Below are 15,694 nucleotides of genomic sequence, written 5' to 3'. Positions count from 1 at the left end.
AACTCTCAATTACAAAAAGGGAGAGTATTTCATTATGAGAAAATGTTTTATATACAAGACCTTATGTGTTCACACACACTTAAAGTGTGACTGACTAGACGCCCACAATTAAATATACAAGGCCTTATGTGTTCACGCAGTCTTAAAGTGTGTGAACAAGGCGTTATGTATTGACACACTCTTCATGTGTGGCTGCCCATGGCTTGTAAATGGCCTATTGCTTATACAATGTAATCTTATAATATCCATTTGGGAATTCATCCTAGCTTGCCGTCACATACAGGTGCATATCCAAGTTAAAGACATATACACTACTATTTCATAGCTTGATCATACATCCCTTTGATGTGTCTTTCTTTGCTCTTTGGTGTAAAATATTAGTTAGCCCCAAAACTGGGTTAACACCTCCATACTTGGTGCAATGATTCGACTCTTAAGATGCTTGCTTTGTAGGTATGCAACCTAGAGGGTCGGCCAATGTGTGGGCAAGTGACCAGGCTATGGGTGTTAGGCCTAATAAATGAGGAAATGAATAAGAGGCACACAAAGTTACATGAAGACTTGTTATATATATCACCACTTGTCACTAGGGGGAGAATGGACAAGTTTTGGTCTCCATAATTTTCCACAAGGTGCAATGGGTTATTAGTAGCCACAAAATGGATGTGAGGCCCAATTATACAAATGAGGAAATGCGAGTTGAGGTATTAAATAAGAGGCACACCAAAGGGGCATGAAGACTTAAGGTTATATATATTTCTACTTGTCACACATGGGGCTAGGGGGAGAATGGACACGGTATGGTCTCCATGATTTCCTAGAAGGAATCTCCAAAAGGGACTAAAGAGAAAACACACGTGAAGAAACTAAGGGATCCAGTGATGGATCAGTTGAAAATTTGAAGAGCTCTCTTTGTTTTTTTGTAGCTAGTACATGAACACAATGCCCCCAAATAGCAGATATGGACAATGGCCTTCCATAAGCATAGGGCTCAGCTTTTAGTGGGATAGGGAGAGTAGTACTAGAGGATTCCCACTATCATATTGGAACACCTCACTTTTCCCTTCTTTGAATACTCCACACAGTATGGATTGCAGATCTAGCTACACAAGGGTGATGGTCACTTGGCACTACATGCCCCCCACTGAGGCTTCCCACCCTCCGTGATGTGTTTCTCTTCAAGAGATGCTAGCCATGGAGAGAACCTCTATATTTTTACTTTGTACATTCCACTCCCTTAAAGGGTTGTAATCCATCCACAAGCATGCGTCTCTCCTAGCTAATAATAGAAGGTTCCTTTTTCATTGATTGTACAATTTGAGGCTAAATTATGACCATATTCAAGAATTTAAACCCCAAGTCTTACTTTGAATTGCTAAGCTAGGAGCTTATAAAAGTCCACTATACTACTCTACTTGTACCCATGTAGTTTAACTCTTCTAGATCCATCTTTAGCTATTGCAACACTTGCATCCTAGGACTCTCCTCATGGGCTCTAGTTCTGTAAAGCTCTTTTGTACTTTACAAGGTACAACTTGAAAGGGCCTTCATCACCACTTCTTCTACATGAACTTTCCTAGGTTTCATTGAAGATAAAAAATACAAATACTTGAACCTTGGACACCCGAATGGTAGTCCACCTTTCTTGCATGGCATGATTTGAGGGATAAGAGGGGTAAAATATAGCCCCATTTATCTATGGTATATAATCTTCTAAAAGAAATGAATAGCTTAAATTTAGTGGCTTAAATTTAGTGCTTTTTCCCATGCTATTCAAAATAATTGTGGTGTCTGTGTGTAAGATAAACATTTATTGTTGTGTAAAATATTTATTTGCCAATATATGTGTGGAGGATATTTGTTATTTTTGTGGCCGTAATATTTGATTGATCGACACATTCAAGAAAACTATATTATGATTAGAGTGAAAACTATATTATGATTAGAGTGAAAACTTTGCTTTCATTCAGGTTGCACTCCAGGCTTGAGGTGATCAGATTAAATTAATCAAACTAATACCCAAGCAAGTTTTTTTAGAGACTTAAAATCGTGTAGAGTACCAATTGTCTCCACACAACCGAAGGTCAAAGTGTCTAATGGTAGGCTAAAATGCTGAGCAATATATTTTTGCACCATCAAATTAGGTTTGATTGTATTGAGTGTTATTTATGTCAAGCATTTCCATGGAATCTTTGCAAAAGCCCCTTGTATGCAAACAAAGATCCTGCCTGATTTTTCCTTAGGAAAATACCCCTCTCATATAATGACCAAGCCATGATTGGTGGAAATAATCCTTAAGTGTTGTCATACCATAACCACCCTACTAGGTCATAAGAAGCACACACACATATAAAGAGCATTACTTTGCCATCACTAATCTCATATTGCATAAATTAAAGAAAAAAGAATTTGTAAGCTTTCATAGAACTCAACCTTACCGCTAAGTCGGTTGCAGAGAAAAAAGCATCAGAAACCATGGTTGAAGCTACTAGTGGTGGGGCCAAAATCAGAACAAATGATGCAATTTCCATCCTTCTCTTCATCCACCCATTGTAGAGAAGTTCCAAATCTCTAGCAAAAATAGATCCCTTGGCAGACTCACTTCTAGATCTAACATTATTATCACTCGGATGAACCTTGGAAAACTCTGAAGTAATGCACTTCACCATTAACCCTGTGTAGAAGGCAATTGGATCACTCTTATTTGCTTTGTCTTTTGACGTTTGATTCCATCTCTCTTTGAAAAACTCCATGAAACCTATTAAAGTGCCAATGAAAGATGTTGCCAAAGCTAAAATTGAGAACAACTCAATCATAATGGCAAGGCTCGTTCCTCCTAACCTGTAAAATAAGATTGCCTTCATGATCAAAATAAAAAACGTGCAAATATTTTTTGCAAGTTCTACCAAAATGCAAAATTCAGATATTGATATAAAAGTGAAATTGCACTTCTTGTCTAGCCTCCAATATTAATCATCTTTTCTAAAACTCAGTGAAGCAGAGAGGAAGGGAGGCCATCTGCCCTCCCTTTTAATGCTAGGCCTATTTTCTCTCGCGTTGTCGTGAAGTGTGCGGTTCAGCCAGGAAAGTACGAGACTTCTAGCTGTGAGAGTGAATGTCAAATCTAACAAGGAAACTCACACACAAAATTTCCCAAGGAGTATTGAACATCACTATTTCCAATGACAAGTACATGTGTCGATTCACCTCAATACATCCTTGAATTCATCCTGATGATTGCACAAAATTGCATACCAAGTGTTTGTTCCTTTACTCACTGACTTCTTTCTCGAAATCCTTTGAACCATTCACATGTAGGCATATCAAAGCCTTCAAATTTTTCCAATATACATGTGACCAGTTACATCCTTTACATCCAGTGCCATCAAAACCATCATATCAAGATGCTCTTTATCACCTGAAAACCTGCCTTAATATTCTAACATTTCACAAGCAAAAGATAGCATACGGCATAGCTATTTCATGTTCATAATTTCCAAAACTCAATCAAGCAGAAACAAGGCCATCTTCCCGTGATTTTACAAAACACCAAGTTCCCCAAAATATTAACTTGTTCACCAAGCTTTTCACATATTCCAAATCCTTTAAGGACTTATGTGTCATATGCTTCTTCTAAAGTAAACGAAGTGGTTTTAAAAAAAACTTATCTGAATGATGCCACGAATTTACACTTTGATTTTATTTTTGTTAACCCAAAAAGGTTGCTTCAGCGCTGATAACGCGATGGAGAAAAGCGAGATGCAACAGTCGCTTCAGCGCAGACTGTGAACTTCGATTTTCCAAAAAGCATATCATCATGTAGTATTCGATTTTCCCTTCATTTCTAACACCTAAAAGCTATACACAGAAGATGTAGCCTTCAAATGAAAATGCCTGGTCGTCAACGCTTCTGTCCCCTGGTTTTTTTTCTGCCGACTTCTTCTGATAAGCCCCGCACCAATTCTCTGGTTTTTTCTCTTCATTTCCGCGAGGAAGTCGGCGCCATCCACCTTTTGCAGCTAAAATCACGCTTTTCCCATTTTAAATTTCTTCACTGCGCCTACCATTCCACGCGTAATTTTTTCAAGCAATATTCATTAAAAATTAACTATAGCCTTGCTAAGGTCTCCCACACCACATCAAGGTAGGCTTCATTTGGTAACCTTATTGCATATACGACCTTGCCATCTAAAGCATACGATCAAGACCACAACCATTATGCACCATAAAGTCCTCTGTCTCAGTGCTAATATCAACTCAACCATGTTAGGCACAGCTTATGAGCAATTCACCATCTCATGGAATCAATAAAGCAGTCGAACCACAAGCATAATCCAGTCCTATCAAGGCACAAGGTGTCTGCTAGCCCCAAAGTTCTCCATAAGCATAAAAAAAATCCTCCACAATTCACACCACACTGTCAGAAGCTTCGAAACCTGGCTGAGCCTCAGCTCATCTTATTGAACCTCATATACAATATGAACATATGTACATGGCATCATATAATGACTCGTCATGGCACTTAACCCCATGCATCTGGATGTGTATTTGATGGCCTCACATGCACGGTTTCACACCATAGACGTGCCATGGCACGACAGCGTAGCCCTGGCCCGATTTTAACTCGCATTCATCAAGGGAAGAGAATTACATTAAGGGAAGATATCTGCATCAATTGAGAGCAAGTAAATTAAAACAGCACCCAGATCTTCATTCATAGAGGAGAGTGCATATACAAAGAGGAATCCTTAGCCTTACTGATGAGTCATCCCTCTGTGTGTCCACCATCACTGACACTACTTTCATGCACTTTGGCACTCATCCCTACTGCATGGTGGAATCCACTTTTCCACATAACATCCTAATACCGCATTATCAAACCTTCTTTTCTTGGGAAAGAAAAGATCCTCTAAGATATACACTCCCCCCTCTTTCAGGATCAAATGGACGAAGCATGCTCAAGCTTAGACCCATCTGCATGATCTCATTAAAGCCAACTTGTAGAGCTTCTTCACTAGGGCACTTCCCGTTGAGGCTCCCTTCTTGACAGAGGAGCTGACCATATCCCTTGACCCTATTCCCTGCTTGGGATGGTGTCAGGATTGCAAGGAAGTATCCACAAGAAGTTTTTCCGTGCTCGTCTTGGAATGGCCTTGATGGGTAATCATATTGTGTATATGGTGGATTGGTCATGCTAGGTGAGAAGTGACCTTGGAGTAAGGAAAGTGGAGCAACATCAAATTGCATTTTCAAAAGAACATGTTTTACCTCAAGTACATAACAAATCAGAAGTTTGGCAGGAAGATGATTGCTTGTGTTACCTTGTTAGGAATTCCAGTGGATCTTCATTCCCAGATATTGGTGCAATGCACAGAATAACTGCATCCCAGCTTACAAACATAACCAAAGGTACAACACTTCCAAGTAGAACTGCCAGTCTTATACGATGAATATCACCCTTCAAGTACATGCACAACACTAGAAATAAAAAAAATGTTTGATCAAAATCGATAAATACCAAGATTCCCAATTTTCATCAAGTTGTGAAAAATTTAGTGTGCCTAGAAAAGAACACCTGGCATAAGATCATGATACACGAGTGCAAAAAAGATAACAGGAAATGTTTCCGGTGCCCCTTCCCAATTCATGTGTTGTAGACCTGACCAGTTCGTGATTCCAACCCCTCCCATAATGATCAACATGAACACTCCTGCAAGAAAGCACTTGATGATGATAGTAATATCAGCGTTTGATGCTGAGACCACAAATGAAAAAGTGAACTCACCTATCAGAGCGGAAGTCAGAATCTGATTGAAAGAATCGGCGAGCTTCGTGTCTCCAAACAATATAAGGCTGCCGACCACCAATGTGAAGGTCCAGCAACCGAGTGAGGGTGAGATATGAATAAGTGGTGAAAGAACATCTCCAGATTTGGCAATGTAAGCCACCATCAATGTGTAGGACAAGAAACTGTATATAAAAGCAGATAGAATTCCACCTAAAGGACCCAGGGTCTTCTCTGCCATGGCACACAAAGACACAACACTAGTAGAACCTCTGTTTTTACGCTCTTCTAGGAGGGCCACATTTACCTCCGCAAGAAGAAGAGCTTCAAGTAACAAAAAACACCAGCAGATCCCCATGGTAGTCATTGTTGGTATGAACCCCTGTACACTTTCCGCATTCCCCACCAAAACCTCTCAAATACTCGTACAATAAGATGCATGGCTTACACTCAACATCATACATTGTTGAAAGTTCTATCTACTTAAAAGTTACAATTTCAAATTTATACCTACAGTTAGAAAACGCAAAAATGTTATAATGGCTTTGAGTGTGTGTGTGTGTGTGTGTGTGTGTGCGCGCGCGCGTGTATGTATGTGTGTGTGTGTGTGTGTGTGTGTGTGATCCTGGGTTAGTGTGTGTGATCCTAGGTTAGTGTGTGAGGGGAGAGACGCTCGACCTGCTCGACTTGCTCGCCTGCTCGCCTGCTCGGCCTGCTCGCCTGCTCCCTCGACCTGCTCGCCTGCTGCTCTGCTCGACCTGCTCGCCCCCTTGTGTGTGTGCACGTGTGGTGAGATGCTCGCCTGCTCACTCCCTTCTAGTTCTGCTAGCCTGTGTGACTCCTTGACTGTATGTGTAAGGCTCGCCTGCTCTCCCGCTTGACTTTTCATGTTTGTGCCTTGCTCGCCTGCGACTCTGCTCCATTTGCTTGCTACTCGCTGCCTCTTCTTGTTTCATAGCTTCCATCCTTTTTTTCTCTTCAGCCTCTTGGCTGCCTTGTGTGTGTGTGTGTGTGTGTGTGAGAGAGAGAGAGAGAGAGAGAGTTGTATTTCAATCATGGCTTCAGGTTTGGATTTTTGTACATATGCTCGAAAAGAAAGACCTGCAGATGCTAAGCGCCGCCTATCAGAGCCTGCATCACAAGATGATGAACTTACTATGGAAGCTCAGTACGTCTTTGACACCCTTAAGGATGACTTTCAGAAGTCACGACAGGAATGGGGCAAACCGGTTCCAGAGGTCACGTACAAATTGAAATTGCCGTCCCTCGTGAATCCTCTCAAGAAGTTGTCTCAAACTGCAGTTATAATTTTCTTTCCAGGAAAAATCCCAGCGGCCAGTGATGTCGCACAGTGGATTAAGTCCATCCTTGGAGGATGCTTTGTAGAGGGAGTGTATTTTGCTTCCAGAGGCTTTTATGAGGTGCATTTATCAGATGCTTCGTGCAAGCAGAGGCTTCTTGAATTCTCTCCCCTGTTTTACGGGAAGCAGATGGTACATGCTATGCCTTGGTCCCCAAACAAGGATTATCAAAGTCTTATACGACATCATTGTCCTGTATGGGTTGAGGTTGTTAACTTCCCGGATTATATGCGTGAAGAGTTGCCTGGAAGTTGAGGGAGTGCAATTGGGAAAAAAGTATTTTGAATTGAAGTGGGGTGTGTTTGCAGGAGCTTGTTTTGCCTGCCACAAGTTTGGGCATCTAGCCTCTGAATGCCCAATGGTTCTGCATCAGCCCCCTCCCAATGCCTTGCCGCCCCAGACACGGGAAAAGAATGAGAATTTGCAAGCTAACACAGCAAATAGAAATGGAGCAAAGAATGCCAAACCAATCAATCAGGTGCAGTCACTTGCTGGAAAAGGAACAGATAAAGGAAAAGAGAAGATGAAGGAATCTGCGGGGATTGATCAGGATGGTTTTCAACAACCTAAGAAGGTGGTTGTATTGAAGCAACGCCCCCTTCAATCTCGTCAATGGGATACTTCTTCTCCCTTACCAGGACAGGCTTCTACTTCAGCTCCTGTCCTTCAAAATTGGGTGGGGGTTTTGAAGAAGGGCATCCCCATATGTGATTCAGAAGAAGGGGATAATGCTGTCTTTCATGGGTCATGATGGAATGCAGCCCATGCAGGCAGAGGCTTTGCCTCTCTGATGTCTTTTTTTATATCTGATACTTTGCTGTATATACCTCTTTCATGCCTCAAACACTTAAGTGCTTTACCTACAATGTACAAAGCCTCTGCAATGTCTCAAAGTGGAGGCTTTTATGGAATTATGTACATAAAATGCAGCCAGATATCGTTTGTTTGCAAGAGCATAATCAACACTCCATGGCTGGTCATCATGTTTATTTTGGCGGTTATGATATATATTATGCTGGTACCACTACCTCCTCAGGTGTATGCATACTGGTTAGACATGAGCTGGAGCCTCAGTTAGCCTTCAATGACAGCAGTGGCAGATGGATGGTCATACAGTGTAATGTCAATGGTGATATTCTTGAGTTTGCATCAATCTATGCTTCCCAGACCTCTGCCATGAGGGCTTCATTATGGGATTCTTTATGCAGATATCCATGGAGATCCAATGCATTCATCTGTGGAGATTTCAATAATTCCCCTCTTCCAAGAGATAACACCACTTCAAGATCTCATATGCTATCATTGGAAAGGCAGAAATGGGACAGCATGCTTCTTTCTGTGCAGGCTGAAGATTTATGGGTGCTTCTCCAAGGGTCAGTGCCTGGATATACTTTTCATCATAATGCACTTACTACATACTGGCTAATCATTCTCCCTCAGCCGAGCGAACCATTGTATTTTCCGAAGCCGAGCTCGCGGTCCTCTACGCCGAAATAGAGAAAGACTCCAAAATGGCCCTCATTGCCAGAATCTTTGGATCTCACCCGTCCCGTCTCCAGGCTCGGGATTGGGTCCTGGCGGCTCTGCCCTCCGACCTCGCTCTACACTTTCGAGATGTCAGGTTGCTTGGAAGAGGTTTCTTCCAAGTGGATTTGGATTCTGAGGACGCAGCCTCAGAGGTTTTGAAGGGCAGCCCTTTGCCATTGGGCCTGAGGAAGATATTCTTTCTTCCCTACTCTCGCTATTTTGACCCTGTTGAGGAAGATCGGAACCGTTTCCCGATTACTCTCAGATTCCCAGGTCTTCCTCGCGCATATTGGCCTATGTTAGAGGCCATCGGGTCTGCCTTTGGGCTTGTTCTTCAAGTGCCCCCCCTGCATGCCTTGCTGACATCTTCTGCCCAGGTGGTCACTGCCTCGGCGGATGCTGTCCCCAGGGTCATGGTTCTTGCCCGTGACATTGAGCTCTTTGAGGACTATGTTTTGCTTCCGGGCCCTTGTGGCCCTTTGAAGCAACGTATGGAGATTGCAGGTAAACCTGATCAGTGCCGGGTTTGTCACCAACAGGGTCACTTTGCTCGAGATTGTCCTCGGGCTCGAGGTCGCAAGAGGCCTCGTAAGCGTGCCTCTCAGGTGCCACCTCCCTTGGTTCCTTCCCGTCCTTCAGTCTGCCAGGTGTGGCGAGCTGTTTCTCACGCCCGCCCCCCTGGTGCGATTGATGGGAAGGCTTCCTTGGAGTTGCACACAGGCAGTTAGTTACCTTAGGAGGAGTAGGAGAGAAGCCTGTCAGGGATCCGGGGTAGAGACAGGCTTAGCGTTGATATTGACTCAGCTATTCCTCCGGAGTGGCTGACTCCTGCTCTAGACCCGCCCCCCCCAGTGTGGCTAGGCGTGTTCACCAGACACGATATCCTCATGGCGGTCCAAGGAACAGATGAGGACAGTGGTCTGCTCACTTTTACTATTGAATTACATGGTAGATTAGAGAGATCAGAGCACCCCTTGGAGGATTTCAGAGGCTGCACCTTGCAGAGGGTGAGGGTGATTGGTTTTCGGGCACGGGCATGCCACATAGATCCAGCACCGGCCAAGGTGGCCAAGGAGAGATTTTGGCAGTTATGGATTTGGGAGTGTCGACCTCTCATGGGGCCGCAGTGGGACCCTCGAGAGTGGACTTGGCATGATCCCACAGATCGGATGGAGACTTTGGATGTCCCTTTCTTTGCATATACAACACGGCTCGGCTGCAAGATCCAGATACCGGAGATAGATGGCACACCGGGAGCAGCAACACACTGGTAGTCTCAGGGCCTATCATAGCGCTTCCTTTTAGATTTCTGGAAGAGGCTTTGGGACAGCTTTTGGTCGAGGAAGATCACTCTCTTCCTTTGGTTGACGGCAAAAAGGAGTCTAGCGGTCGGTACTTGGCTGGCAGTCAGAGGGGTTGGTCAGCAGCTTGTTCGAGGTGCGGCCACCCCCAGGAGGCTCAGCAACATCGCCTTTGGGATTTCTCAAAGGCTCGGTAGATTTGGCAGCGGATTCTTTGCATCTTCGCTATGGACAAGGCATCGACCCAGATCATGACTTGGGGTACTGTCACTTGGGCCACCGAGGCTAGAGTGCTCAGGACTTACAAGGAGGGTGGGGGAGGCCTTGCCCTTTAGGTCTCCCACCATCGTATTGCAGTAGTACCAGTCAGAGCCCCACCTCCAGGTGTCTGGTGATCGAGCTCATGCCAACGATGGGAGATTTGCAGTAGCAGCCTGGCACATTTGGCATGCTAGATGTAGCGAGGCCATGGAGGGTACCCACACTCCGCCGGCTGAGACCGTCAGGAGCATATGGCTTGACATCATTCACACCCTCCATGGTCAGTGGGGGAAGCTGCAGGGAGGTTCTTGTCGCATACGGAAGCAGCGGGAAGCCTTCTTGAGACTCTGGAGGCCTGGCCCTTTCCTCACAGATAGGGGCGGTGACCCCATTTGGCATTACAGACCATGGCGTGCTAGATGTAGTGAGGCCATCGAGGGTACCCACACTGTAGAGCTGATTTTGCACTTCCAGGATACACATCTACTTGGTCGAGGCTTCTTCCAGGTGGATTTTCTTTCTTTGGAAGCTACTTCTTAGGTGTGCAGCTCCTATCCTCTTGGCCCCAGGAAGATCTTCTTCTTTCAGTACCAGGTTGGCTTTGATCCAATGGTGGAGGATCAGTGCCTCACCCCGGTCTCATTGGGGTTCCCTGCTCTTCCTTGGTCTTATTGGAAGCTCTTAGCTTCGATAGGGGCATCCTTTGGCTAGGCTTTAGAGTTACCGGCCCTCCCGGGCTCTCCCGCCTCAGCTTCCGTTGCTGTCACCGCCACTTCAGATGGTGTACCCCGGGTTTTTGTGCTTGTTCCTTATGCATCGATTACTAACGATCATATCATGCTTCAGAGGCCTGACAGCTCACACTTTTGTTAGAGGATGGAGATTGCAGGCAGACCTGAGCAGTGTTGGATGTTGTCGACAGGGCCACATTGCTAGAGATTGTCCTAGATCGAGAGGCCACGCTAGGAGGCGGCGTGGTCCTGCCCAGCAGATGCCTCTTGCCAGTTGCACAGACTCTAGTGGCCCTTGTGCCCCAACAGACCACACAACGTTCGGTTGTGGTTAGAGATGGAAGGCGCCCTCGGACCCCCGTACCTGTCCCTTTACCCTCACCCTTAGAGGAGCACCCCAACCCTTATGCAGCTCTTGCCTCACAGGATTAGGATGTGGATCCTTCTTTGGAGGATGAAGCTCTGCAGGCACAGGATTTGGATCCCTCGCAGGAGGATGTAGCACTACAGACACAGGATGATTATACCCACGAGGATGATGTTGCGCATTTGCATTATCATGGTACCTCTCCAATTTTGAGGTCCAACCGTGGCTTTTCCCTGGAGTGGGAACGAGAGGTAAGGTTTTCATCGTCAGATTTTTCGCTTTTGGCTAGAGGCTGCTGGTTGGCTGAATCGCCTTTGCTACGGGATTACTGCAGATCGGCAGATCACCTCTGCTTCAGGTTGCTACTGGCTGCTGGTTGCCTCTACGACTGGGTGTTGCTGGTCGCCTTTGCTAACTACAAGGAGCTGCTGGTCGCCTTTGCTCATAGTCGCCATATGTAGGCTGCTGGTCGGCCGTTTTGGCTTGGTCGTACAGGGCGGAAAGCATCGTCACCTTTCAACGAGTCTTCTCCCACCGAGTGTCTAGTCCAAGCGCCAATACGGGCACACCAGCATCGTGTGTGGACCCAGAAAACCAGTTCCATGACTGTTTACTCCAGTGAAGGGCGAGAAGATTTCTTGAGGGACATCGACTACGAAGGGAACTCTTCTCCAACCATCTTGATTGGTATGTGTATTCATTCCTGGTGCATTTATGGCAAATCTGGCAAATTTGGCTTAAGAGCCTTTGGAACATTGTACCAATAAAATACTCCAATAATATATTTGGTATTGAGGGGGGTTCGGCCCGAGATTCCGGCCCTAGTGTGGTGTTACTGAGCATTTTCTCTTTTCCAGTTTCGTTTACGTCTTGTGGTGTCATGAAGATCTTGAGTGTTTAAGTGTTGCTCAGCCACGATATGGTGCCCGATACATGCTTACACCTCCAGGTGTGCATTACACCATTGAAGTCTGTAATGCATACCCCAGCCTGTGGGAAAGATAGAACACACCCCATAGGGGATATGACATCTTGGACAGTGCATACACACTTTTAAAAAAAAATGAGTGTTCTATTACCAAGGAGAAATATACACGGGGAGGATGTACTTCAGAGAGAAGTCATCCAAGGAAGAAAGCTAGAAACAATAGAAAAAGACTATCGGGTATCAATAGCCTCCAGCTGTCAACAGTCCTGTAGGGACTGGCGAAGATTGGCACGAAAGAAAGCATATGCATCTAGAGAAGGCTGTCGAAACATAATATGGTTCCTACGCGCGCGCGTGCACACACACACACTTTTTTTTTTGGTAATATCCAGTGCAGTATATTTATATGCTCATAAATTTACATGATGGGAGTCTCCGAAATGGAGAGTGTCCCAAAGATCAGAAACATAAAAAGAAAAGCTCTATGCAAGAAGCATCCATATCACCCTCATGGTAGGCATCATATAAGGATTGCCGCAATGAGGCTCGGAAAGATTCATATGACTCGTGAATCTGCCGACCCAAGTATGCCAAATTATGCTCACTCCAGATTATCCAAAGAGCCCAATATCTCACCCAAGAGAGAAATAGTGAGTATTGAGACAAAGCCTTCATAAATCTGCCAAAGAGCCAGAAATGTTTCCCAAATCTGTGACTCGGGAAACGGAGCCGAAGATAATCTGAAATTCTCCTGAGAAGGATCCTAGAACACGGTGTCATGTGCACAGTGTGTATCTACCGTGTGCTATACGCATGCAAGACTAGTTTCGAGGCTTGGGGAAGCTTGGAACTAGGCAGGCTGATTGATGAGCTGAGTTAGGGATATACTAACGGGCGGGCACCCAAGTATGGACGGGCGGGCGGCCAAGTGTGGACGCCCGATGACCGGCTAAGAGCCTATAAAAGGGTGGCCAAGGTTAGTTATTGTATTATAGAGAGTCTCGCGAGTTTGTGAGAGCTCTATGGTCTTGGAGCTTGGATCTAGTGCAGACGTGCACCTACTTTGTGCAGCCGAGGCCGGCGGCAGTCTCGAGGCCCGCGAGGACAGCTTCGTGGCGGTATGGGACGTCGCGAGGAGGAGATTGGTCGATACGTCATCCTAGTTAGCTCAGCTCGTGGCTCGGTGGGGACAACCAAGTCTGTGGTCTTGCCCACGGCTGTCATGGTTGGGAGGTGAGTCAGGCCTGCACCCCCTTGCTTGTTTGTTTGTTCGTTTGTTTGCAGGATTCGAGTTTCGAACCAAGATCGATCACGAGGGGATCCGTGGGGATTTGACAGTGGTATCAAAGCATACCTCGTGAACGAGCAAGTCGGTAGGTAGAGAAGAAGAGGTCGAAGAACGGTATGTGTTAAAAGCTTGCTGTTTTTTCTGTGCATACTGCAGTTTTCAGATTTTGTATGTGTTTTTTTTCTTCATCAAAGACACCCATGTTGATGGGAGATGGTAGTGTAGTAAGGGTTGATTGCTTTGCAAAGAAAAGGAGTCGTGTTTGTGCAGTCGCATGAGAGAAAACAAGAAAAAGCAAAAAAAAGCAAGTTGCTTTTCGTTGTTTTTTGGCGCATGAGAGAGAGAGCGAGAGAAGAGCTGGCGAGTGGGTTTGCTGGCCGAGATTTGTTGACGTGGCAGGCGGGCTGGTACGTTGTAGGCGGGTGGATGTGTCACCAGGCGGACTAGACCTGTAGGTAGTCGGGCGGCCAAGCCTGCCAAGCCAGGCGGCTTGCACAACCACCCCACCCCAGGCCGGCCAGGCTTATGTAGCCAGGCGGCCAGGCCTGCGTAGCCAGGCACCCAGGCCTACGCAGCCTAGCGCACCGGCCAGGCCAGGCCACGCACAGCAACGCCCCGGCCATGCTTACATGGGCTGTCGCAGGCGCAGGCGTAGGTTGGTGCAAGAAAGCACAGACGTCAGCAGTCAGCGATGGCAACCAGCCAGCCGTCGAGCGAATCCAGGGGAAAAGAAACAAAAAAACTAAGAAAGCTTACGTTTTTATTAGCTTTTGGTTTTTTTTGGAGTTTAAAATTTTTAAGTTTTAAAAGCACCCTCCTCTAAGGTTTCCAAGGTGTTTTATTTTTTTAAGAAAAGAGAATATATATATCCATATATATATATATATATATATACATATATATATATATATATATATATATATATATATATATATATATATATATATATATATTCAAGAAAAAAAACACAAAAGCTAAAGCAAAAGCTAAGCCTAGCTTTTGAAGATTTTTTGGCTTTTGGGAAACCTTTATAAACCCCCTGAAGTGGGCTTCTTGCCACACATCTCTCAAGTTCTCAAGTTTTCAAGCTCTCAAGCTCTCAAGTTCGCTCTCACTTTCATTGTGCAAAGATTGAATTTTCTCTCCACGTACCCTCGTCACGATGTCGACCCGAGAATCGGAGTTGGAGCCCCTTGTGAAACGCGAAGGCTTGCCGGCTACGAAAGGTACCGATGCCGATCTTTTTGACGATTTTGTGTCAAAATCAGATTTCCAAGAGTTCAAAGTAGCTCTCGAAGCTTCTTCGACGGAACGTCAGGCACAAATCGCAGCCCAGATGCAGGCTTTGCAGAACTCCATCGCTCTATTGACCACTACCCTCTCTACTTTCTCGGGTATGGATACCTTGGCTTCAGCTTTAGGCCCAACATTACTCCGGAACCGTTCGGGGGCGAGCAAAAGCAACGCACCAAGGAGATCGTGGACACGTGGCTACACAAGTGGCAAGTTCACTTTCAGTTTCATCCATATGATGATGGAAAGAAGATACAGTTAGCAGAAGATATCTTCAAGAAAGAATTCCTCAAGAAACAGGATGATTACGATGTTGTTGCCCGGTTTTCAGCTTTGACCATGACCTCGCAGCACCTCACTTATGAGGTCTACCTCCAGAAGTTTCGTGACTTGCAGATGAAAGCTACAAAGATGGATCCCACTACTCTTTTGGGGTTTTTCGTAGCTGGTTTACCAGACTCGTACCGATTACAGGTTAAAAATAACAAATGTAAAACTTTGAACGAGGCCATTCATTCAGCTCGTATCTATGATGATACGATGGTCTCTTCCAAGTCGAAACCCGTTACCGAGCAGGGGAACAAGCATAAAAGAAAGTTCTCCGCACCTATGGCTAACACGTCAGAGGGAAAGTCTTCGGACTAACCTTCGAAAAGTTCAAGTTCGACACCAGCCAAGAAGAAACGACTCCTTAGGGCTTTGAAGCTCAAGAAGGAAGGACGTTGTTTTATCTGCGAAGAAAAAGGACACATGCGTAACGAGTGCCCGAAGCAAAAGGGTACCAAGTCAAACGCAGGACCCAAGCCAAAGGCAACTAACCAGTTGTCTTTGACAGGTACGTCAATTACTGTA

At 45.3% G+C, this 15,694-nt stretch overlaps 1 protein-coding gene across 1 annotated transcript in view; it reads right to left on the bottom strand.

Moving 5' to 3' along the window:
* Positions 1 to 2,214: 2,214 nt before the first annotated feature.
* Positions 2,215 to 15,694, bottom strand: part of LOC147632068 (uncharacterized) — a 41,520-nt gene continuing 28,040 nt past the window's right edge. Inside the window, exons 4-8 of the mRNA XM_086808643.1 lie at positions 5,786 to 6,167; positions 5,576 to 5,710; positions 5,322 to 5,478; positions 2,439 to 2,841; positions 2,215 to 2,320 (exon numbers count right to left, since the gene is read on the bottom strand). Of these exons, the coding sequence (XP_086664769.1) occupies positions 2,240 to 2,320; positions 2,439 to 2,841; positions 5,322 to 5,478; positions 5,576 to 5,710; positions 5,786 to 6,167 (1,158 nt within the window). The 3' untranslated portion in view covers positions 2,215 to 2,239. The remainder of the gene's footprint in view (positions 2,321 to 2,438; positions 2,842 to 5,321; positions 5,479 to 5,575; positions 5,711 to 5,785; positions 6,168 to 15,694) is intronic.

Source organism: Cibotium barometz, chromosome 14 (genome assembly GCF_041138505.1).
Source record: "Cibotium barometz isolate CiBa-2024 chromosome 14, ASM4113850v1, whole genome shotgun sequence".
Classification (NCBI taxonomy): Eukaryota; Viridiplantae; Streptophyta; class Polypodiopsida; order Cyatheales; family Cibotiaceae; genus Cibotium; species Cibotium barometz.
The sequence above is the reverse complement of the archived record's forward strand: the minus strand, read 5'-3'. Positions and strand labels throughout refer to the sequence as shown.